This window comes from Sander vitreus, chromosome 22, assembly GCF_031162955.1.
Source record: "Sander vitreus isolate 19-12246 chromosome 22, sanVit1, whole genome shotgun sequence".
Lineage (NCBI taxonomy): Eukaryota > Metazoa > Chordata > Actinopteri > Perciformes > Percidae > Sander > Sander vitreus.
Window position 1 is genome coordinate 6,702,908 of NC_135876.1, and position 26,042 is coordinate 6,728,949.

Genomic DNA, 26,042 nt, shown 5'->3' on the forward strand with positions numbered 1-26,042 from the left:
TTAGCTGTCAGCATTGTAACCGTGTTTAATCCAGCTACAAGCTAGCGGTAGGCTAACGTTAGCTGCTGTCGAGTATAGTGTTAACTAGCGTCACGTGCAGCGGTGTTTGTGTTGCCTGTATCGTCTTCAGAGCATCAGAGAGAAGCGCAGACATATCAGTGGCACCAGATTTCGGTAGCCAGGGTTGGCAGGAAGAAGATTTTTACAAGTAAATGTTCCAATCAATGATCCAGGCAGCACATTCTCATCTCCCTCCTTCATTTTACAGTCGAATGGTGGCTAGAACGGTCCACAAAAGTAGCACAATACATTTCTCTTAAGTTTGTTACTTCATAATGCCTTATCCATTCCCCCAAAACAAAACAATGTAGTAAAAAAACAGGATCAGCAGCTCTATCCCGACTTAGACCAGACTCATGGAAAATCCCCTCCACACCAACGCCCCCAGGGAGTTGCTAATCAACAAAGCAAACAGCCCTCAGTCGGCCCAGAAAGAGAGCAGCACCTTCCATGTAAACACCATTTGGTGTGTTTCTCCATTAAGGCCGGTCCGGATCTACAGGCTCTCCGAGAAAAGGGGCCATAAATCTCACTCAGCCTGATATGTGGCCAAGTCGCTCACGATTAAAAACACAGCTCTGAAAATGTCATGAGCCAGCCAGGAGGGGTAGAAGCTAGAGGCACGGCCAAAGCTACCGGGCTTGATAGGATTTAAGTATTCAGTTTGGTTGGCCAAACAAATTTAGACTTCTACAGTAAATATCCAACACCTGACACTGATGAGATGAATAAAGACTTCACCCAAACCCCTCCTCGCCCATGTCTGAGTGTGCCATTGTATTTAAAGTGGTTTCTGCATCCAAATAAAAATAAAAATGTCTGGTAATGAGGGTAAACACTGAACACTTGAAAACAACAGTCACAGCATGTTGCCCATCAGTAGCTACAATACACAACTGTGTGTATTGGCCTTAAACTGTAGTATGCTTACACTTGTTTCACACATGTACTAAGAATAGTTTTGATCTGTGTGTATAGCATCCATTAAGAGAGTACCTCACAGAGTTAGCATTGCTCTCCTATCACATTGTCATATTCACAATGGACCATTTCTGAAAGGACTAAAATCGATGCAGCACAAATCTTTTTTTATGCCGCAGAGTCGTCTTCCTTGTTAAAGCCTGGTGACTTCATTACCCACAATACAACTTTGACAGCCGACAATTTGATTGGATATTCAGGTGTGTTATGCTAGTAGCAGCCAATGTAGCCCCAAGCTCACATTCATTTAATTCCACACCCCCACATTCAGCCCCAAACTAGGCCGACAAAAGTGACATCACTTTTAATGCGTTTATACTATACTTTATACAACTTTTTTTGCAAATCAGTGGAGTTGCCATTTTAGTATAAATGTGAGAACGTGTGCTCATGCAACAAGCTGACATACAGTAATCCCATACATTGCATGTTCAATGTATAACATGTAAACATACATTTATAATAATTTCAGTAATTATGAGACAACAGTGATATGGAGACAAGATCATTACTGAGACAACTAACATCTTATATTTCCCAGTGGGCAACCATGCACAACAAATGTGCTTCTTCTACGTCTAAACCAGCCTAAATTGTCACAGATTTAATTGCCACAGCCAAAGTGTGTGAGCTGAAACTGGAGGCTGCTGAGTGTGTGTGAATGAATTTCAGTTTCTGGCAGGTCAGACGCAGCATCTGACGTATGGAGCTCATTTCACTGCAGCTTCCAGACAGCACGTACACAAAATCCATATCGCAAACATTTCAGCCACGAGAACAACTTCTTCCGCTGCTCTGAACAAAAACATCCTCACTTCAGCTGCTCTTTTCAGCAAAGATGACTAATGCAAACTTCCACCAGACTCCCCAACTTTTGCTGGAGCCTTTGATGATTTATTGGGAAAAAGAGAAAGTTATTTGGTGTGTGAGATGAGAGGAGAGCTGCGTGAGGAGTGATATGTGCACTGGTGTGAGGCCTGTGCTAATCTTGAAACAGCTCACACATACACAATCTATTTCTGCTCAAATACACACACTTACACAGCATGTATGAAGTCAGAGTAGTTTACATGCAACAAGTCAAAGCATATCAGAGATGCGTTCTTTCCATACTGCAGAGCAAAGCGACAAAGGCAAAAACAGAAGAAAAGAACTGCTCGGCACTATGGGATGAACTTTTACTAGGACTGTTTTAGAAGAAGTGAATCCAGGATGCTAAGAAACAGATGGTATATTGATGTGCAGACTGTTTTGGATATGCATTGCTCTGATCAGTCACGCAGTATTATGAAAGCACATGAGGTTTTCATAGACATTAGAGGCAGGGGATGATGAGACGGAAGTAGGGGTTTGTAAAATCTAACTTTCCCTTGGTATGTACAATGGGCATACCAATTGGAAGGAATAACAGTAATTGGGCAACAAAGTGGCACAGTGTGAAGGGAGACTTTTCCTTGCTCTCACTGATAATGCTGATAATAACAGTATGACACAAAATAATGCTCGGATAGTGGGAGAAAGTGCCGGTTTGATAGAAATCATATGAGAGTCAAAGGGTGGCTAAGAGGTTAAAGGTGCTACATAAAGCATGTTAACATCAAAAAGGCATTACTCGGTCCCTCCAGGATTTCACGATGTCGCGATCGCAACAATTCACTCAAATTCAACCAATCACCGTGAATTTGGTGTGACTCGCAATTTTGACCAATCACCACAACTTTTCCGCAAATTTGTCCAATAACCGGAGTTTTCAGCAACTTCACCCAATCCCAGCAGTCCCCGTGCCAGACTTTGCGTCAGTATGTGACTCTGAGAGCCACTGACCAAGCGGGAGTGAGAACGGGTTGACGTAACACGTACGTCGCCAAATTCATTTCCTTGTTTCTGATATGAAGACGAGACGCGTGTCTGACTCGGACATCTCACATTTACCAACAAAACGTACAGCGAAAGACCGCGCAAAACATTTCAGACCGCCCTGCCAACCTCTATACATTTTAACATCTGTAACGTTTTTTCTAAAGTCGCTGAAAGCTGCTGCTGTTTCCTGTCGGCTCTCTGCAGCGGGCGGGGCTGCTGCTCAGTTCTCCCCGCGACTGATGTGCACACACACACAAACACACACGGTGGATGCAGGAAAAACCGGAGATGAGACGTACACAATGACCTAAACTGTGGACAGCCACGCTCGTTATTGTAAGTGCAATGATAAGTTAAAGTCCAATAAGTACTTTATCAAACCGTATGAATGTGTGTCCCAGGCCAGGATAGGAAATTAACTACCAATGTAAAGATCAACAAGCCACTGACACATATGTTCCAATTTGATACATTCAATAAATAATTATTTTGTGTCATAAATCCACCAGCCATTTTCATATTATACATAATATACATTACATACACATACAACATTTGCAGCATCCTGAGCCTTTTTGGTAAGGTTACTAGGAAAACTCAGCCCAGAGTAGTTTTATTCTCACCAAAACAAGTTTCCTTTTTATTTTTAAAGAACTATACAAAAAAATCACAACTTTATTTTGCAACTTTCACTGTCTCTCGCAACTTCATTGCAAAAAGACTGCAACTTTTATCGCAATTTTTTACCAAAGCTCCCGCAAAATCAGGCATTTTGGGCTGCAACAATCTAAAAAAAGGGCAGCGAAATCCTGGAGGGACTGATTACTACAGTCACTCTACGATGCTTTTAAAATCATACACCACTAGGTTGGATTTCACAGAGATTTAGGTGGATTGTGTCATGGCAACAAAAAGAAATTGCTTTAAATGTCAAAACAGGGGAAAAGGGTGACGGTCTGTCAGTGTCAAGTTTCCAAAGTGTATTGCATTTGTTAACGGAAGCAGTGAAATGTCTCAAACAAGGTTCAAAGTTTCAATTGCTCACGGCAATGGCACAACTTGACCCAACAGTAAGGTGTACAGAATGATGAAATATCCAAGTAACTTTTCAGCAATTGCAACAGCACTTGAAGTCCTGATCATGTGCTGAAAAGCATGAACCTTTTTGTCAGAGTCTTCTTTTGCAGTTGTCTGGACACACACATAGCATTTAAAAAACATTGAAAAATGTATAAGGCTCTCTCAAATTGTGCCGTCATGCAAAGATGGAAGTTTGCTAACTTTTTCATTTCTTGACACATTTACATTCTCCCCCTTTGGACTTTTTATTTATCTTAAACCACCAACCAAAGTGTTGCGGCCCAAGTTTGTCTCACTTTTAGTTTAGGTGTATCTGTCGTACCAGTCCAGGGTCAGACCAGGGCTGTCTGACCCATGTTCAACCCTTCTTTTGTCAATTTAAATCAAGCCGGTCAACAAAGGGTTGATCCCTGGTCAGATAAGACCTGGGTCACAACCCGGAAGCGATGAATTCCAATAACCTCATGTGTTGGAAACGGGCGAGGTGGTTCTTACTCATATTCAGTAAGCAGCTAATGTTGTCACATACTCCAGTCCAGCTGTAAACCACCAGAATTAGTGTTTTCAAATCCTGGTGGTTTACATCCTGAGTACCTTGTGTGGTTTGGTATGGGTGTATAGAAGTCTATAAGCGTATAGAACTAGAAGGGTTGTTTGCTGACTGTAAACTAGTATTAATGTAGATCTTCACAAACTTCAGCCCCACAGTTTATAAAAAACTAATTTAAATCAAACATTTAAAATGTTACTGTTAAAAAACGACTCCCTGACAGGATACCCTTTCTCCACAAAACACTTTCTAAAAGAAGATCTAAAAACTGGTTTATCCCATTACTTACAGTACTGGAACTGCTGGTAAGTTGGCAGCACTGATATCGGTTTCAATGATCACAGAACAAGGTAGGCAAGGTTTCAACTGGTGTCTGAATCAAGGGCTATTCAGCGAGGTGTGAGCTTGCTGACAGCACAACTTGAACCCAGTCTCCATTTGAAGTGTGCATCATGTCATCACCCTGCCCTAAAATGAGGGGGCACCCAATATTTGAGCTGGGAACCTCCTGATCTGCAGTCAAATGCTCTACTACTGAGCGATACTCCCTGACATCATTCCCAAGCCTCACTAGGGAGATACAGCTAGTTGTGGTTGGGTTTGATCTCTGCTACTTGACTAAAGTCCACATGACAAAGACAATTTGAAGCAGCAGGCTTTAGGAAGTGGGCAGGAAATCCAACTCCTCTTGTCAACCTGCATCTGCTCTGCTAGAATGAGACACTGCAAACTAAACCAGCTCCAGGGTGATTTCCTACAGCTGTCCATGTATAGGGTTGAAAATGAAAGAGACGTTCCTTATGGAGATTAATAAATTGTTATTACTGTTAATACAAATGTGATGCCATAACAAAAACTAAAATCTGCAACTGATCTGAGAAAATGCAAGAAAGACTTCTCACACAAGATCTGACTATTAGGGAGTTTTCTGCACTGGTGGAGTTAGTAATGTTTTCTCTTTTCATTCATGTGTTTCTGCTGCTTCCTGTAGGCCAATGAAAGCATCTCAACACATTAATAATGTATAGTTTTAAATCTATGCCAAAAGGTATGAGCAGCTTTTTCGGCATATCCAGACATTCCAGACCCATAACTTCAGTCCAATATACCAACATGTGGTTTCTCAACATTTGCATGGGTAGCATAAGGGAAGTCTGCCGAGTAGTCACTGCACATTGTCAAATTTATTTGCCCTTAATGTTCAAATGGCTGACAGAAACCATTCCATGAGGAAAAAACTATTAATCAAGCAAAGTATGTGAAAATGTTTTGCTTTGATCAAAGCTGTGATTGTGAGCCAAAGTAAGTACTCTGAAAGTGATCATGGTTGCGGGAAGATGGTAATGTGGTAGGGGAGTGTTCTGGGATTTCCACAGAGCTTTGGGCTGCATTGTATCTTTTGGATCTGATGAGAAACAGAAAGAAGGAGAGTAGGAGGATGAGAGACATTCTGTAGCTGTGGCCAAGAGGCTGCATTCATCTCTCTCTCTCTCTCTCTCTCTCTCTCTCTCTCTCTCTCTCTCTCTCTCTCTCTCTGTCTCTCTGATAAGCACGCTAGGACCAGTTTCATCATTGTTCAGAAACATTCATTGTGCGCAGTGTGCAACAAAAACAAAAACAATCCTGTATAAACGCAGTGAGATTATCAACTGATACTAGTGACTTGTTTCAATCATTTTCTTAAAGTCAATGTTCTTGGTGAAATGATTTGTTGCTCATGCATCTTTACAAATTGACAAAGTGAGTTTTCCTTCAATAACTAATAATATTTTTTTAGGGAAAAAGTCAACGTTTCTTCAGCATGTCCACATATGTATATTTGGGTGTGCTCACTGGTGAACACCACACAGTCTCTGGTGAACACATGCGCCTTTAATAATGAAAACAATTAGCATGTACTTTCTTGCATGCACACAACCATGCTCCCATGTTGTTTACATGTATGCATTTGCATGTCTAAATGAATCACTGTCTGGCTGCATTAGGTTCGTGTTACATGTTTTTCCAGCCACACATGTGCCTGCACATGTCTCTGAGTGCTTCTCTCACATGTGCTTTGAAGCAGACAAACTTCACAGGTGACCTCCCTGTTGAAGACAATGAAAGAGATCGGTGCAGGAGCGACAGAGGGTGGGGGCCACATACAAAGGGACTAATGAAGAGGGTGGAGGGGTCGAGGGGGTTGTTTGCAGGTCCACTGGGACGAGGAGCCTGGAGCCAAAGAGATGCTAAACACTCCCGACCCTTTGAGGACTTATCGTGCTGAGACCAGGAGGCTTTGCCCTCGGCCAATTCGACCCTCTTTTGACATGTCATACACAATGTAAATGAACCGCAGAGGCTGTCACAGATTAATGAGAGAGACAGAGAGGGAAGAGACAGATTTTAGGTTGAAAACGTTTTGCTTTAGCATCGATGTACATTTATAGTTAAATCAAATCATTGAAACATTTTTAATTTGAAGAGACAGAAAACTTTGTTTGTTTTAGTGATGTGTTGAGCCTAAATTATTTTTTTTATTTTACGTATTAGTGTTCTTTGTTTGAATGTTCTGCATTTTTATTTTTGTAGAGGAATACTTTTCCTTTTCATCCCACGTATTAGTGGAACTGCTCATGTGCGGTGAACTTCATGGTTTTTTTTTGTTTGTATGTTTTTTAATTTAGATAAAGACGTACGGCGTAAACTACAAGCAAGTTTGTCATGGTTCTTGTCCTTGCTCAGATGGAGGGAAGCTAAAAAAGCAAGTAGAAAAATTTGGAAGTGGAAAAGGTGGAGAAAAATAAGACCAGTTTAGGGATTCTCTTTCTGTTGAACACACCTCCGGTAGAGATAAATTAGCAACTCTTTAAACTCAACATTTGAGACAGAGAAACAGACGAGAGAGTAAATCAATGTGTTCATTAATGACACAAGGGACAGCTAATGAAGACCTCAAGCTCTGATTTGGTTTATTAGATTATTGTTTACATTTTGTCACTTGGCAGCAGAAGTGCTTTGTAATATTATTAGTGGCCACAAAGTGAGGAAAAGATTTGGGAGCAGCAACTCCATATCTACTCTTTCTTGGTCCAAATTTAGATGACTCTGTCAACTCTGCAATTAAATTTCCTGCTAACACTTCCTGTCTCTGTCTCATCCACAAGATTATCACTCAAAGTGGTGCCATTGTGAACAGGATTTATGGCAACACTATAAATATGTTAGCATTTACAAATTGGATAAACAAGCTGCACATTAAGAGTTATCTGAGGAATCAGCAGTGGACGACGATGCCATATGTCAGATAGCGACAGGCAGACACATAATTTGCTAAATGTCCTTCTGCTGAGTGTCTGAGATAACACCAGAGTCAGTGCAAACAAACTCTGGCTCCCTTCCCATGCTCCCTGTCATGGGGTTATGACCAGCCACCATATGAGTCTATTTCTGCATGTCAGAAAGTGTAAACGGCTTTGTTTCCCCAATCAAGACCTAACTGCTCCCGTGTTGCTTTAAGTGTGACACAAGTGACCTGCAGAACTGATCTCAGCCCAGCTCAGGAAGTAATAAAGCAGTCAACACACACACACACACACAACTCCACGTGATTTAGCAGTCTAGCTATGGCTTTATTGGGATCCTGGCAGAAGTAATAATAGGAATGGTACTGGTCGCACATTCCCAGCGGTGCTGAGTAGAGACTTTTACCACTCCAAGCACTTCACACTTCATTACCAATACACTGTCTTCGCCATTTAACAGTACCAGCCGTTGCAATAATTAGCTATAATAAGCCCTGAAAGCTATTATGATAGTATGAGTGTTTTTATGACTAATATTCCCAGTGACTATGAGCTGAACCCCCACTCCTTAGCAGTTTAAAGACCCACCCTGGGCACTCCCTCTCTCTCCCTCTACAAGCCTGAGTATGATTTAGAGTTGACATAACTAATAGCCTCTCCCAACTCAGGTAGAGGAAGGCAATTCAGAGTCTCACAAGGGCTGGTGGGTTTAAAAAGTGCTTTCAGCTTGCTAATGATGAGCTTGCTATCCCATCATCCTCACTGCTGAGTGTGTACTCTACTCTGGAGCTATAGTTTGAGAGGTGTGATGCACAGTTTGAGTGGTTTTGGATTGTTGTTGAAGAATAGTTGAGTAGATCTAAGAAGGGCCACCATGACATAAACACTTCCATACTCGCTCGTATATCTACACTGGAAAAACATTGTGAGAAGAATATCGTAAATTCATCCCGATAGGTCCATTAAAACAATAGTGATTTGATTACATTATAGCCACGTATAACACAGGGGAATGCATCAGTGGAAATAAAACAAGTAACTGGGCTTTTTTAATTTTGTTGAATCACAGCCAACTAAATATTCAGCTCTTGTTTTCTCTTGTGAGAGGATAAGCCTGTCATGACGATGGATAGTGTCACGGAACTGCAGAGGTGGAAAGAGAAACCGAGAGTCCTAAAAAAAGGCTATGTCATCACCGCTTCGTGAAACCAAATATAAATGAGAGAAATAAAAAGAAACAATGAGAAAATTTAAGCTCACCAGTTGAGAAATTGTGTCCCGTTTCTTGGCAATTCCATTGCCTGCAATGATAAAGCTCAGTGAGGAATGGAAGGTGTTTCTTCCATTTATTCTGCTCGGCAGTTTTGTTTTTGTATACACAAGCTCCACAGAGGTAGGTCGTAGGGAAGGTACTTAAGTACTGTACTTCAATGCTAATTTTGTCCATATGTGCTGTAACCCCTTGTAGCCAACTAGCCCACAGTACGTGGACCACAAAGCTAGATTAGCAGCCAGAAAAGGTTCACCTAAGGTCGTGCCTTATTATTAGATTTTTTTTTTTAGAGGTTGCTTCCCAGAAACACTGGCCCTTTGTCAGAATCCAGTTTTAAGACCTTTATTATTTTAGTATTTATTTTAGTAACGTACTGTACAGTATGTATCCAAACTATGTATGTATCCAAACACTCTTCAACGCAGCAGCCGCGGGTTTGACTCCGACCTGCGGCCCTTTGCTACATGTCATTCCCCCTCTCTCTCCTTTCATGTCTTCATCTGTCCTGTGAAAATAAAGGCCTAAAAATGCCCAAAAAAATAACCTTTAAAAAAAAAAAAACCTATACATATGTCAACATATGTGACAACACTGACACATACTTGTGTTTTTTATACTATACATTCTACTGCCAAATTAAACAGAACCACGTTTGAAATGAAGTAACCCTAATATCCAGTTCAGTATTTTTTAAATGTCAAAGTTAACTTATTATCGTGATGTTATATTACATACTGTACAATGAGAAATTTAAGTAGGTTACAAAACACTAGTACAGATGGACTGGAGTATGCCACAACGTTAGCTTGCCCCCCCTCCCATGAAAACAAATAAAGTTGTCATCTTTGTCAAACAGCTAAACCAAAATAAACAAAAATGTAGTCCTGGGCCTTGTCCCATGTACTGTAAATTAAGGCTAAAATAGTTGTAAAAAAATTATAACTTGTGCTAAGATTATAAAAACTTGAAAACTGAAAGGGAAAGGCAGTAGAAGGAGACAGACACAGCCTACGTGAGACGGGTTAACCATCAGACAGGACCAATCAGCAGATGCACACTGCCACCGTTATCAACTCTGTGATTCTTCAGATATCTAAGCCCTTAGATCGCACTGCATCACCTGCTCACTGCCGAAGTGAGAGAATGAAGAGGTAGTTCTGTACCAGAGAGAGTTAGAAAGAGAGGGCGGATGAGAATGATAAATATCAGTGCCTGCTATCAGACCTAGCTGCATGTGGTTCCAAACCTTTAGTTTATCTATAATTGGCAATCACTGCTTTTGGAAGTCACCCAAACCCACTGGGAGAGCCCACGACGGGGAGAGCCGTCCACTTCTTAAGCGTTAAATCTGAGATGAAATATGAATTCTAGAGGATTACTTAGATACACTCAGACATTAGTTTTTGTGCTTAAGAAAAACTAATGTCTCAACTGAGCAGCTTCATCTTTTTAAAATGTTTGGTGAGGAAATCATGCAATAAGGCTTACCTACGTCACTACGTCACTATTTACACTTATTTTGTGTGTGGGTGTGTTGTCAGTGGCCACTGTGCCTCTCCTCTTCTGTAGTGACTTTTATATGGCCTTGGCTGGCGGCAGGGAGCCTCTTTAGTGGCAGTCCACTAAGCCAAATTGATTAGATGAAGGCCCTCCTCTTTAAAGGTGTCCACACTCCCCTACCCCCACAAGCAATCTCTCTAATGGCCTCCCAGCAACTCTGTCACCACAGAGCTTCAAGGACCAAATGGGTGGAGATTCAAGGACCACAGGACCAGGTCAGTGGAGGAATGGACAACTCATCACCACATTGGTCTTCTTTAGGGATAGAAGTGCCAGAAAATGAGTTTGTCTTGGCTGGGGTTGAAATTTGTCAAAGTGGTCACGGTATACCTGTCAAAATGACAAGAAGTTTTAGTTTGATCTGTTCATCGGCAGGGGGTCAATAATGGATCACTGCAGTATCATTGCAATCACTGTGATCTTCTGTTAAGTGTTTTAAAGCCACTCCACATCAATGTCAGAGTAGTTTTAACCTCTCTCAATAGCACTCGAGCTTCTCCCATTTCTTGATTGTGTATCCGGTGCAATTGCCTTTGAGCCTATAAAAACTAAGAAAACACAGGGAAGAAACAATCACATAAAAATAGTAATCTATGAGAGTCAAGTTCAAGGAAGACAAACCAATCCCATGCCAAAAATGTTGTTTCTGTTGAATACCCCTTACACACGTATAAGTGTGTGTGTTCACAGTGATCCTTGGGAATGCCCTTCGGGCCATGAAGAAAAAAAACGTTATTATTCGTCACATACATTTGTACAGAACAATGTAGTGAAATTCAATCTCTGCATTTAACCCATCCTAAGCATTAGGAGCAGTGGACACATACAGCGTCCAGGGAGCAACTTGTGGTTCAGTGTCTCGCTCAAGGACACTTTGACATGTGGCCAGGGGGAGGCTGGGATCAAACCGCCAATCTTGCGGTTGAGGGGGGACCCTGCCTTAGACATTAAGGGTGCTTTCACACCTGAGCTGTTTGGTCCGTTTTAACTGAACCCTGGAGCGTTTCGTTGGATAGTCAGGTTTGTTTGGGGTGGTGTAAAGGATCATTCCAACTCTGGTGCGGAACAAACGACCAAACTCTGGTCCGCTTAAAGGTGAGAACCCGATCCGACCCAAATGTATCAAGCGAACCAAAAAACAGGGCATTTACTAGCCTGAAATTTAAATTAATTCAACGTTGCACACAATGTGCAGAGTTATATATGATTAAAGGGATGATAACTTTAAAATCCATAACATATTATGACCATACATCGCTTGTTGTCTGTGTAACACACATCATATTTCTCTCTTATCAGGGCCTGCCCTCTCCTTCACATCTTGGCAGCTGCTCATATTGTTTGCCTTCTTTTAACATATTAGAAAGACCAAAGCAAAACAAGAAAACCCAAGACGAAATACATTCGGTGTTGCTCCATTATTTCTGAGACCCGGAAGGTCAGACAGGCCATTACTAGTGGAGTTATTCACTGGGCAAAGCTGACTTCCAATATTGTACTTTGATTCATTTCAGCCATAAAGACGTATTAAAACAACAGGGATTTGTTGCATCATTGCTGTCACCCAGGCAGTAACATAGGCAGAAATTACAATTAGGTGGGCCTAGCCCATCCAGGACAAATCATACTAAATAGGTTCTGATACACATAGGCTGATGTGATGTAAAAACCTATGTTACCCTAAAGAGGCAATTACAACTATACTTGCCTGAATGTACCACAGTTTAATCATACAAGCATATATGCTACATCAGTGGTTCCCTATCTTGGGGCCGCAGCGACGCTAAATAATAATACAAAATAATGGTTCTGCTGCACTGCTAGCAAAGCATGGACATTTGTGATAGAACTGCCAGGTAAATGTACAATGATGAAGCTGCTCCAAAAAAGCACCCAAAATACCAAAGCAAAGGCAAGAAAATGTAGTGATGACCACAATTCGATCTAAGGAGCCTGACTGCCAATCTCCCAGTCAAATCGCTTTGTCTCATTAACTATCCCTTTGCTTAAAATTAGCTGATTGTTGCACACCTCTCTATCTCCCTCTCTCTTGCCCCTTCACGGAGAAACAGTTGATCTCAATTCGAAGGGGCTTTATTGGCATGGCAAACAGGTACAGGTACAAACAATGCACTCTCTGTACAAGTGAAAGAGGAGGGGCTGCTCGTATTCTGGCATTTGCGAAATGCACTGCCACTCAAAAAGTCATATGATATCATCATATGGTAAACGAGAAGCATGAAGGAAGCCTTCTTATTGGGTGGGCCTGAGTGCCAAATGGGTAGGCCCAAGCCCACCTAGGCCCACTCACAGCTACTGTACGCGGCTGCACCCAGGTTCCTATGTCCATACTTGAGAGACAAGAAACAGTTTAAACATAGGGAAAATTTAAAAAATGGCAACCTGACTGCCAGTAATATAAAGTCAACTCTGGGTCAAATCAAAGGATCCCTGTCAACCTCTTTGAGCAATAAAGAACAGGACGTTCAATTTCAAAGCTACCAGAACCATTAACATCCAGTGTTAATTTAAAGTTTCACAAATTCTCTCTTACTTCTAAAAGAATTTGAATTAAGTGGTGTGTGGAGGCAAAGGCAGCCCCGGCGTCCGTATAATTACGGGAAAATTACATTCATTATTGTAATTTACATCTCATCGCCAATCCAATTATTAGCAGTTTGACCTGCACGGCACGTTAGCATGGAAATCTAAAATGGGCTCCCAAGACGGAGGCAAAGGAGGGGTGGAGGACAGAAAGAAAGTGAGTGAGAGAGTTTGGGACTTTGGGAGTTGTAGGAGGGGAAAAAACAATCAATATGGCTCGAAAAGATGATGATTTTAAATAGCCATAATTCTCTGCCTCAGAGCACAGCTGCCAAGGGCACTGCTGCAACACTTTGATGTCTGATATGCAATATTGCTGCCAGTAATTTGCTCATCTGCATCTCTAGAGGGACCATCACATGTCTGTCTTGTTCATTTGCCTCAGTATGTGTTGCCAGTCAGTCTGTCTGTTTTGTCCAGCTGTCTCTCCATCTCTCAAAATTATCATTCACTAAACACATACACAACTTCTGAGGTACTTTTGGAGTTGAATTAGGAACTTGTAAGTGGGAGAGAGTCAGAGTCCATTATTCACAGTCTCCAAGGAACAACCGTATCCTGTAAACAATCACTTGTATCTCGTTGGTAATACAGCCCTACACTACCTAAACTACCACATAACAAAACATTGTATTGGCCTAACTTGCCTGACTGCCTGATCAGCTGTATGTCCAGCCCCCTGTCTCTTTCCTAACTATCTTCTTCACTGTTATTATCTCTGAAAAATTGCTATAGACATACCCATCGCCGTGAGAGATGTAGTGTGTAGGAAGCAATCAGTTCTTCTGTTTTACCGCAATTTCTTCATTATATTTCTTGAATGCGAAATGTTCAATGTACAGGCTTAGAAGTGTGTTTGTGTGGGTGGCTAGAACAGAGCTTTCATAAGTTCTCCATTGTGGTATCATGACATGCTTGCCACTATAAAAAGTTCAAGTCACAATATGAGCTACATATCAAACAATTATTTAACTTTTATTCAATTACTTTGTTAATGAAACACCCTAAATTCACCTATTTCCTAAAATGTTCCCTACTCCCCCTTCACTATGAACTACCTTGGTATGAAGTCATATTCAAAGATTTGGAGGGCGAAGGAGAGTATCAATAACTGCACTCGCCACACTCCACCATGAACCCACATATGGCACATTAAACACTAATAGACGTTTACTTGCTCAGCTTAAGTTACCATAAATAATAAACACAAACAATCATGTGCTATAAAATAGATGGCTTCTCTAGCTGATTGATGCATGCATATGAGTATAAGACACAAAATAAATTCAGCAATGGACAAAGTGATGGTTCTTTTTATTTTAGTTTGCTACACAATTTGTAAATTTTAAACCCACCAAGATAAAGGCAATGTTAAAATGTAGCTATAGGAGGAGTTATAGGATTGAGCCAGGGATTCAAGGACACTTTAACAGGGCAGAGGCTTTCAACACAGCGTTAAATGGATTTTTTTCCAATGAAAGGATGGTGTTTTTAGTCATCCCTCTATTACAAATGAACAGTTTTAGAAGGTACTCTACTGCACCATCTTTGTCTGTGCGAGTGATTAAAGATGCCAAAATATCTCTCAGAAACCAAGTCAATGCTTTAAATGTACTGCAGGTCTTTTTTTTAAACAAGTTGACAGTAGGTCAGATAGCTTCAAACAAACCTGCCTCTCACACCGTTCAACTGGCTGACTTTCATAGTGATTCATTCTCTGGAACAATTGCCATAAATCTCTACAGTCTAACAGGCAGGTTGGGAGAATCTTATGTTAGGGCAGGGAAGTATGGTGTACTGTTCATTCATGTGCATGTGTGTGTGAGTCCATGCCCGTATGTGAGTTCTGGTTTGAATGTCTTAGATGTTCTTTGAAGTTTAAGACAGCCCTGCATCAGCTCACTGGTTCCACTTCATGGGACGTGAATGTGTGGACACGAGCAACATCTGAGTCACTGACTTGTGTGCCATTTTCTGGCTGTGTGCCGTATGTGAGTGTGTGCAAGTCCACCTTGCTCTGGCATGTATGCTCTTGCTCATGCATGACTGAGTATCCAACTGTGTCTAAATTCCTTCCGTTGTGTCGGTTTCTACCTGTCCGTCTAAGTGAGTACTGTGCCAGTCCGGGGACACACTGCGCAGTCTTGACAGACACCCGAATGTACACAATACACCTGAAGCATGTCAGGTAAAACAGCTTAGCTTCTCTGGTTTTCATACCATTAATATTAATGTGTAAATATTTCTGTAGTAACTTTTAGCTTTCGGATGTAAGCTTCCATGTCCCTAGCCTTTTAAGCTTTCCATTTTGAATTCCTGTTGATGGCACAGATTATAGATATGTACCTGACTCAGAATTGGTCAATTGAATTGGATTCGGCTGTTCAATGTCAATATTTGACTATTTGCTGCTTTCTTTCATATAGATTATCATTCAATGCTTTATCAGATTTTTGAACAGGGTTCAGGGTGACAGTGACGTTCACATTACATAGTAAACAAGCCAAGTTAGCCGAGCTTATGCGTGCAACCTACACTAACAACGGATTGAAAATGTGCAACAACATTTTTGCCTACACTAGATAGCCAACAAAATCCAGAAACATATCGTAGTTGCTGTGAGCTGTAAATTCACCATTTCTAAGCAGAGGGCAGAAGATAACGTTATCTCCGAGCCTGTCTGGGCAAGGCCTCTCTTCCTCCGAGCCTGTACCGGAGAGCAGCATGAAAGCGAGGAGCCCCACTCTGCAGCTACTTCTGGGGACTGAAATGTCCCAGAAGTAGCTGGACACTGACTGACAAAATAAAACTGCAACAAAAAATGCTGCTCGACTTCAAGTATCTCAGTCGCCTGAGGGGTCTCCGACTAATGATTCAAATCTTTGATTTTCAGTGGGCAGCCCTTATAGATTACCTGCTCATTCTTTAAAAGAAAACATAGCACAGGGCTTTTTGTGCATGTTAGTGCATGTGAGAGCCTTGTATGTGGTATCAGACAGCGAGGGCCATGACGAAACGTTGGTATTTAAAAAAAATAGGGGAACGGTCTGTGAGAGTTGTGTAGAGGCAATCACAGCCCACTTTTTTTTCTGTATTTGGAGTACAGCTCTTTAATACAATAAGTAATGATAGCTTTATTTTAAGGTCACAGTAATGAACTATTAGTGTTGATGTAATTTCATAATAATATTTTCATTGAACTCACTGGATCGCAGAGCGGACGGGGTGACCTCGATCTCACTGTTGGCCTGGTAGGGCTGAAAGGCCGATGCTGAACTCATGTCACTGGTGAAGGGTTCGGGACTCTGCGTACCGGTGGAGCTGGCACTGGTACCGTCCCCTCCATTGTGAGGATCCTGCTCTTCATAAACTGCTACCAGCTGGAGGGAAAGGGAAAAACACGTTTTAAAATGTGTGTGCGTTTTGAGGGGATAAAAACAGACAGAAATGTTACCAGTACCTACATATGCAGTAATTTTGAATGAATGGGTGTACATGTACTGTACAGTATATAAGTGTGTGTATGTTTTTTTTTTTTTATTTCACATTCAAATCACTCAAGAAGTCTTATAGAAACTCTCTCTCTCTCTGTCTGTCTGTCTGTCTGTCTGTCTGTCTGTCTCTAGTTTAATCTTGCAACATCTGCAGTCATGTTGCGCGGGGTGTTCCGGGTTGCCAGGTTTGGCTCCCACAGCGAGCAGCTGCTGCATTCCCACTAAGGTGATATGTTGCCATGTTTCCCAGGCCAAATAGGGAGACCTTCCTACACCATCCCATAATTCTCAGAGTTTAACACACAGCTCATCACGAAAGCCAACTCGCCCACTTAACAAGAGAGCAAGAGAGAGACAGCAGCCTGGATTATGGTGTGAGAGAAACACAAGACTCTGTTTCGTCTTTCACAGGGGTGAAGACAATTAAATCGGCCAATGCTGATTGACTACATACGAGTCGAGGCTTATACGTATGCTCCTGGACTGAGACATAAACATAGAGAGAGAGAGAGAGAGAGAGAGAGAGAGAGAGAGAGAGAGAGAGCAAATGAAAAGCATAAAACCTGTAGTGGTGGAGTGCCAACTGGTTTTCATTGCCAGCACAACCTGTTACTAAACCTCTCACAAGAAGATTAACCTCTTATTCCATTCAGACAGAGCAATCATACAGCAGCAGGCTGATACACACCTTGCTATACAGGACAATAGTATGTATATTACAGACTTGATATGAGTTCCTTTTTATGTCTTTGTGCTACCTGCAAATTTATATAATGAAAGGCCATGGACGTGGAGGGAGCAACCAACAAAGAGGCATTATACGCCGTTGGGAGCAAACTGCTTTTGTGTATCCCGCATCGTATTTTTCTGGAGGTAAAAATAGTGTTTTTCCATGTATTTGCTGTTTTTCATCACCCTTGTGCAGGGGAATCTGCATATAAACAAGTTTAGAAGCCCCTGCTCTTCTTTTTTATTTAATTCATATGCAGAGGATGATGCCTAAGTGTGTATGTTTTTGTGTATATGTGTCGGAATTTATGCCGTTCTGTGAGTATGCCCATGTGGTTTACCCTTGCCGTAATTCACGGCGACATCTCTCACGCTGGCTTTGCACAATTAAAGCAGGCTGCATTTTTTTCCTTAAGATGTTTCCTCGCATCCCGATGGCGTCTCTGAGACGTACTTTATTACTGAAGGCTTTACCCATTTCACTCTAATCACGTTCCATTCCGATCTTGAAATTACATTCCTCAGGTTGTAAGGGTTTGTCACAAATCTGCTCAGTGCACCAGAGAGGCAATCAGAGAGGAAAGAGATCTGGTGCTACAGAATAAGAAGGCCTTAATACTAGAAATCAGGCCGTTTTAGGAGGTAATTTGCCTAAGATTTGCTTACTGCAAATGTGTAAATTCATGTGTTAAGGCATGAAACGACCGTACTTAAATCGGGAAATCTGCCTTGTTTTCGTATCTTGTAATTTCATATCTGGTTCTTTAGAAGATGGTTAAACTTATTTCAAGAAGTGGGGATTCTTTTGGATGAAAGGATGTTTTGACTGAAAATGTTTGTGATAATGATGAAAGGAACAGCTATGTGATGATGCCGAGGCGGCTGTGAACACAGACTAGAGTGAAGGGTTGTCCCCAGAGTTATTTACACTGCCCGAGTACATGTGTGAGGCAATGAATCATTAGTGACAAAGTAATCAGGCCTCCCATTCATATGTTGCTGGGAGTATTTAGCACCCTGACAAGCCCTCTGCCTGCCAGCTGCCCATTTAGAGAAGTGGTGAATGCTGTTGTTGGTGTCGCGGCAAAACATGATTCATTTTAAATACATTCCAAATCCCTTTAATTAGGTCCACTTCGCTATGCCTTGCATCCTTTCACCAGACACTCCAGAGCACTCTATGGGTATCTGACATGTACAGCTAAATTCATCCACACACCCTCCATTTCATAATCAAATGGGTCTGCATTTATCCTGCATTCAATATTCATGGGCTCTTAATAGTGCTCATTTGTCCCCTAAACCCAGAAAGACATGAAAAGTTCCCACTGTTCAGAAAGCTGAGTTCTCCTTTCCAGGCAGTACACTCATGATTTGCTTTTTGCTTCTTTGTTTGTTCTTGATCTGTTCACCTAAGGTTTACATGACATGTATGTTCAATTAATCACCAATGAAAATTTTCAACAAAATAGTGTGGTACAGTTTAATTTGAAACATGTTAGGAAACTATTTTAAACTCATATCGGAGAGATGTGGGCAGCAGGCATAGCTAATAGGTGTTGCCATACTTCAATCATTTCATATCAAGTCTTTAGCAATGATGCATATCATATTAGCACCAGTCAACCATGAGTATTATTTATAAACCACATTTTAAAAGTTTCTTAGTTTTTGGATTCCATATGCTTATCTACCAGGTCCAGTTATGACAGTCCAGATGTGCCAGCATTGCTTGTAGCCATTTGTGCTGTGACCAAAACATACAAACAGGGATGGAAGATACACACTTCTAATCAAAACACATCTGCACAGTATCTTTGGAGGAGGTATGGGCTGCCAGATTTTGAGAAGTGTGCCATACTCTAAAGCATATTCCTCGCCTCTCTCCAAGCTCTTTCCATCGTCATCCTGTCCTCTGTCTGTGCCGTGGAGAAGGGGGCACTCTTGGCCAGAGGGAAAACTGACGCAATTGTTGCTTTTGACGAGACAGAGCTCAAGCTGCAAGCAGCAAAAACCATTACACAAACGCTTTCCTTCCGTCTGGGAATTGGTCACAGTCACTTAAGAACTGAGACAATTTCGTGTTTAGATTTTTTTATTCTCACACTCTCCCCCTGTGGCTGCTTTGCGTTGAGTTGTGTTCAAAAGTTTTTCAAAAAGAGGAAAAACTTTTTCTTAGCAATACAAAAAGGGAAATGGCATGGCTAACTGTGAAGTGGCATGACAGTTGAGGCTGAGGAGTCAGATGGGAGTAAAAGAGAATTTGGAAGAGCCAGCGAATAACAACATGGTACAAACTACAATAAAAAACACAGTTATATCAAAACCAAAGGTAGGAAAAGAGGAATGAGAGGAGGAAAGCACATGACAGGCTATGAGTTGAAGAAATGTTCCAGTTTCCAGTCTTAGGATAAACTCTGGAGCGATTTGAAAAACCTATTTAGCTCCTACCTGCTTCAGTTGAGAGAAGCGAGGAAAAAAGAACTGTTTTATTTCATGGGCCTCTCTCACTCTCTCTCTCTCTCTCTCGCTCTCTCTCTCTCTCTCTCTCTCTCTCTCTCTCTCTCTCTCGCTCTCGCTCTCTCGCTCTCTCGCTCTTAGTTACAACACTGCTTCTGCCTTAAGCCCCTGGAGCAAGGCTGACACTCATCCACTCTTAGCCGGTTCCACTGACTGTCACAGCAGTTGCCAATCAACCGCTATCTACCTGGAAGCCTGAGGGCTGCTGGAGAGAGCACAGGATGGAGAGAGATGATGATGAAGGGGTGAGACGGGGAAGAAGCAAAAGGAAAAGCGAGAGAAAGTCAGATGAGGCCGGGCATTCTCAGCAGCCTTGGTAAAAGCTGTATTTGGATTCAGTATTTCCATATCTGTAACGGAGAGAGCAGGGAGATAGGGCACCGAAAAACAGAATCTCAGGGATGCCTTTCATGTCGGCCCCCTTTGATCTCCTTCCGGCTTTTGGCAGCAAGGGTGGAGTAGAAGAAGAGATGGAGCGGAAGCAGCTGAGAAGGGGATGAAGAGCTGTTTTGACAACCTCTCTCCATCTCTTTTCCCTCCTTTCCAATCCCCCCGGTACAAAACACTCCCTCCAGGATTTCGCGATCGCAACAATTCACGCAAATTCAACCAATCACCGTGAAGTCGGTGCGACTCAAAATTTTGACCAATTGCCGCAACTTTACCGCAAATTTGACCAATAACCGCAACTTCAACCAATCCCAGCAGTCCCCCGTGCCAGACTTTGTGTCAGTATGTGACTCTGAGAGCCACTGACCAAGCGGGAGTGAGAACGGGTTGACGTAACACACGTACGTCGCCAAATTCATTTCCTTGTTTCTGATATGAAGACGAGACGTGTGTGACTCGAACATCTCACATTTACCAACAAAACGTACAGCGAAAGACCGCGCAAAACATTTCAGACCGCCCTGCCAACCTGTATACATTTTAACATCAATGTACGCTGTAATGTTTTTTCACGCTAAAGTCGCTGAAAGCTGCTGCTGTTTCCTGTCGGCTCTCTGCAGCGGGCGGGGCTGCTGCTCAGTTCCCCCCCGCGACTGACGCGCACACACACAAACACACACGGTGGATGCAGGAAAAACCGGAGATGAGACGTACAGGATGACCTAAATTGAGGACAGCTACGCTCGTTATTGTAAGTGCAATGATAAGTCCAATAAGTACTTCATCAAATGAATGTGTGTCCCAGGCCAGGATAGGAAATTAACTACCAATGTAAAGATCAACAAGCTACTGACACATATGTTCAAATTTGATTCATTCAATAAATTATTATTTTGTGTCATAAATCCACCAGCCATTTTCATATTATACCAACATTTGCGGCATTCTGAGCCTTTTTGGTAAGGTTACTAGGAAAACTCAGCCCAGAGTTGTTTTATTCTCACCAAAACAAGTCGCAACTTTTATCGCAATTTTTTTACAAAAGTCCCCTGCAAAATCAGGCATTTTGGGCCGCAACAATCTCAAAAAAAGCCCGCGAAATCCTGGAGGGACTGACAAAACAGCCATGCATCAAGCCACAGTCCAAAGACACAAGACAACAGAGGTTATTAGTAGTCACAGGGCAGCGCTGGCACTGCCACCCGAGACATGTAATACCTGCCCCGCGACGCTCTGACGCTAATTCATATCTGCCACGACAGCCTTTTCACAGCCGAGTGGAAGGGAAGGCTGACATGAGTCAACCCACGGGAAACCTGTCCGCTCAATCCACACCTTCAATTAAGGAGCACATCCAAAGTCGCACCAGGCTACGTCCTGCTGTGAATATTTATGGCTGCACAAAAAGTCACCTCTTGGAGGCTAGATCCATATGTATTCATTTGTCTGTCACACTTTATTTCTTTTCCCTTCCAATCCAAAAGCTAGAATTCAGTGTGTTACGCAGTGATTATATCCAAACAATAGGCAGATAAGCTGACTTTCTTTCTTTTCTTCTTCTTCGTTTATGGGAATGTGAAAGGCTCTGTGCAAATGTCTCTTATATTTGCTTTGCGATGAAAGAAGGAAGAAATGACATTTCGGTCAGCGTATTTATTGGTATAATGAATGAGTTCTGTTAAGTTATGCACTGACTAACTGACTGAGGTAACTTTCACATATATCCTGCCTCTGCTAGAAAATGCAAACACACACATACCCTCACACACACAAACAGTCCAGGTTTCACCTCCCCTTCCCTATCATTTATCATGATTGTATTGCAAGGGCACCAGGGGCACAAAGTTATTACACGGAAAAGCCACTACACCAGAAACTCCAAGAACTCTGTAGAGTAATAGCCATGAGCTACTATTTGTCATCCACACACCACCCTTCTATCCATCCATCTGTCCATCCATCCATACGTCCCCTTTCGACACTCCCCATCTATCTGTCATGGATCCTTTAAGCATCCATCAAAGAGTGAGATTTTTTTTAAACGTCTATCCATATGCAAACAGACCTCAGTACAGCCCTGATATGACAACACATTCTCACACCCATCGTGTAAAATATGGACGCTTGGCGTTGTTATTGACGCCAAAAGTCTCCTTTAGCGATTTATCCAAACATGCTTGGTTTGGACTATTGGCGTCACTTTTGACGCAGTTAGGTTCAGGAAAAGATCGTGGGTGGGCTTATAAAAGGTGTGTTGGTGACACGCAGGACAAGAACGGGACAGTTGGGTTTAGGAAAAGAAGAACGGGACAAGAACGAGACAGTTGGGTTTAGGAAAAGAAGAAAGCGACAGTTGGGTTTAGGAAAAGGGACACGAACCCTGGTCTCCGGGGTGAAAGTCCTGTGTTGTTTGACCCATCCACCACCCCAGCCAACCTCCCTACGTGGAATTTCGGGCTTTCACACTACTCGCTACCGTTGTCGCTCTTAATGCTACTTCATCTTCAAGCGCCGTGGAGCTGCTGCTCTGCCCGCTGCGTTCTACACGCACGCACGCTGCAGTGTGCTTATTGCGTTGTATCTGACGCCGAGAGCCACTGACCACGCGTCATTTTACGAGCTGGGAGTAAGAACGGGTTGGATATGATACACTCTTAAAGCAGTGACAGTACATGGTCTTTTCATATCCCTCGAAGAGAATATGACCTTTACTTTTTTCATGACCTTAGGCAGCATCACAAGTTATCACAGAGTTTTCAATATTTCATACTTTCCTCCCCGTCCATTATTTCTCACACGCCCAGAGTCGAGCAAACCAACAAAGTGCTTAGTCCTGTATTTTCCCTGCTCATTAAGACCATCAAATATTCAAAGAATAGGTCTCGAGCACTCTGGCTGGCCATCACTAGCATTCCAAATAACCCTCAAATGGCACCCCGCAGCGCCTCAGAAGCATATGCATATTTCAGGTGCTGTCACATGGGGTTGATGCAAGTGAAGAGCGCCCTGAAGGCTTGCTAAGGGAAGAACTGAAATGATGACACACACCGCAAAGAAAATGTAATGCGTAACGATGCTGCGACACATGGAATACATCCTCCCGTTTATAACAGCGATGGTGTGCAAGGGCAGTGGAGGAGGGAGGTGCGGAGAGGGAAGTGGAGGGGGGAGGTTATACGCAGGAGAGCAGATGTAGAGAAGATGACAGGCTTAAAGAAATATAATCCCCAAACAAGCAAACGCAAGTCCTGAGATTGGTTTACACTGCTGTTCTCGCTAAAACATTAAGTCATCATTTCTTTCACTTTTTTTAAGGCAAAGCGGCTCATAAGATAGATTCACTGCTGGAAGAAGAAGAAAACCCCAAGGTGGGAGGGGTGTTAAAGAAAAGAATGGGCAAAGACGCAGTGAGAAAATATACAGAGCAAGCAAAGTTTAACCAGATTAGAGACTCATCCCTTTCAAATCCACTCGGCCAAGTTCCCGTCCCTGCCTTTGAAGTTTTTCTCCTGTGTTTGGGGAAATGAATTCACACATATTAGGGCGCCCTGTGTAAGAGCTACCTACGCAGTGCTGACAGAAGGGAAAATTCCTACTACGCCCCCGCCGCGTTCTCCCGTGTATATTAATACCTTATAACCCTTGGTCATACGTACAATTCAACACTATTGAGCCCTGGGAAATAAATAATACTTTTTTAAAGGCACACAAAAGACCTTCGCAGTCTGCAACTTAGGAGTGAAGGGAGAGGCGGGAGCAAGGGAGGGGGAAATGATGACATATTCAAGAAAGCAATTAGGGTGGGTGTCCATAAGAAAGCTGGAAAATTGATGAGAACCTTATGACCTCGATGGGCTAAATTACCATCAATCACCTGACACTAATTAACACTGCACAGACATGAAATAATGCTGAACTTGTTCCATCAACACGACTACATTTTTAAAATGTAATCATAACAATTATCCTATTCCATTCTAGGTGTACAGAAATGTATTCATTTCATTTCAGTGTGTCTACTTTACTCTACAAATGTAGTCTAAGATATTCTTCAGTTGCTATACTTTTTGTTGCTTTAAAGGACTTTTAGGTTGAATGCATAGAAAGCAAAGGCTTTATCCAGAATAGTTTGTGTAGTCTAATAATTTTTTTAGAATATCCTCTATTGATTTCCATAACCTATATTCATTTTGCTGTCTAAACAGAGTTGCTGGGGGCACCTTGAGGTGTTGCACCCTCAAACTGGTCTTAAAGAAATCTAATCAATGCAATGAACCTGTCTGCTCCCCCAGTCTTCATCCAGCCCAGCCCCACTACTCTGCACACCCGATCTAATAATGTCATTCCTCCTCTGCTCTGATTCACATGCAAAACAACAGCCAGACAGTCTGTCTAGGGGCCGAACTCGCAAATACACACGCATAGAGATGAGGATGTGAGGGCACCCACCCATCCATACACACTCAAACTGCAGATATACGCACACAAGTAGAAAAAGTCAGTTTGTGTATTAGTATTCCTCTCCCAAAAGCTATATTAGAAAAACACATATTCTAACAGTGCCTTTCAGAGGGAAATGCCCTTCAATCTTTCATTGGTTATGCACAAAGCCAGGAGAGAGTAATTAAAAACTCCACATCCAGGGACCTTGGCACAGAGAGAGAGAGAGAGAGAGAGGGCCAAAAGAAAAAAGGGAAAGCTTCAAACATTTCAGGCCTCCCTGGTGGAAAGAGATGGAGGGAATGAGGAGCAGAAAGTGGAGTGGAGGAGACAGAGAGGGAGGGCCGTATCCTTGACAAGGCCATACATCCTCTGTAGTCAAAGCAGATGGAAATCAGGTATTTCATACCTTTAACCAGGCCAGACCCGATCATTAACCAGAAGAATTTAAGCTTTAAGATTTTCGTCTCATAAACGCTGGCCCTAATTACCTAAGTATTATCCGTCTCAGGGTGTTGGTGAAAGGATCTAGAGAAAAGCTCTCTCATCTTTGATTCTCAGAAGAAGACACCAAGAGCTCACATCTAACACTGATATGTTAGAGAGCTGTGTATTGTAGTTGCACTGAAGATATCTGGACATAGACCTTATTACAGAGAAATATTAAGAGAGACACCTCAGAACACCACATGTGGCCTAGAAAGCCAAGTTACATCACTGATAGTTTTTTGTGTGGATTTGTACTTTCATTTCATTGTGTGTGTTATGTTTGCCTGTTTTTGGTTAAGACGGCTTTCTATCCTAAGTGTGATATCACTCTCAGGATCAAGAATATAAGAGTGAGTTGTGCAAAACAACACTCTTCAATCTCATAACAGATTCAAGTAGAAATCTCAACCCATAGGCACAGTATAGATCAAAATGCAATTCCAGTTTGACACAAGGGACTAAGACTGACTTTCTGGCTTTGAGATGCATATCCGGTTGCACAGACATTACAGGCAACAGAAACATCGCAGCAGCTAACGTTAGCCTACCGTTAGCTAGTAGCTGGATTAAACACGGTTACAATGCTGACAGCTAACGCTAAACATTGTAAAGTTTGACTGTGTTTCACTGTAGAGGATTCAACACCGGGATGTAACAATCTGCAGCTGCCGTCGGAGAAACACAGACGGTGCGTTCAATGAAACTGGTAACCTACAGCCTCGTGGTGC

General features: G+C 42.2%; 1 protein-coding gene across 13 annotated transcripts in view; it reads right to left on the reverse strand.

Annotated features, from left to right (window-relative positions):
- Positions 1-26,042, reverse strand: part of LOC144537414 (partitioning defective 3 homolog) — a 382,981-nt gene that overhangs the window by 237,384 nt on the left and 119,555 nt on the right. For all 13 annotated transcript variants that reach the window (XM_078281137.1, XM_078281139.1, XM_078281130.1 and 10 more), the window contains exon 3: positions 16,458-16,632. In XM_078281137.1, the coding sequence (XP_078137263.1) occupies positions 16,458-16,632 (175 nt within the window). The remainder of the gene's footprint in view (positions 1-16,457; positions 16,633-26,042) is intronic.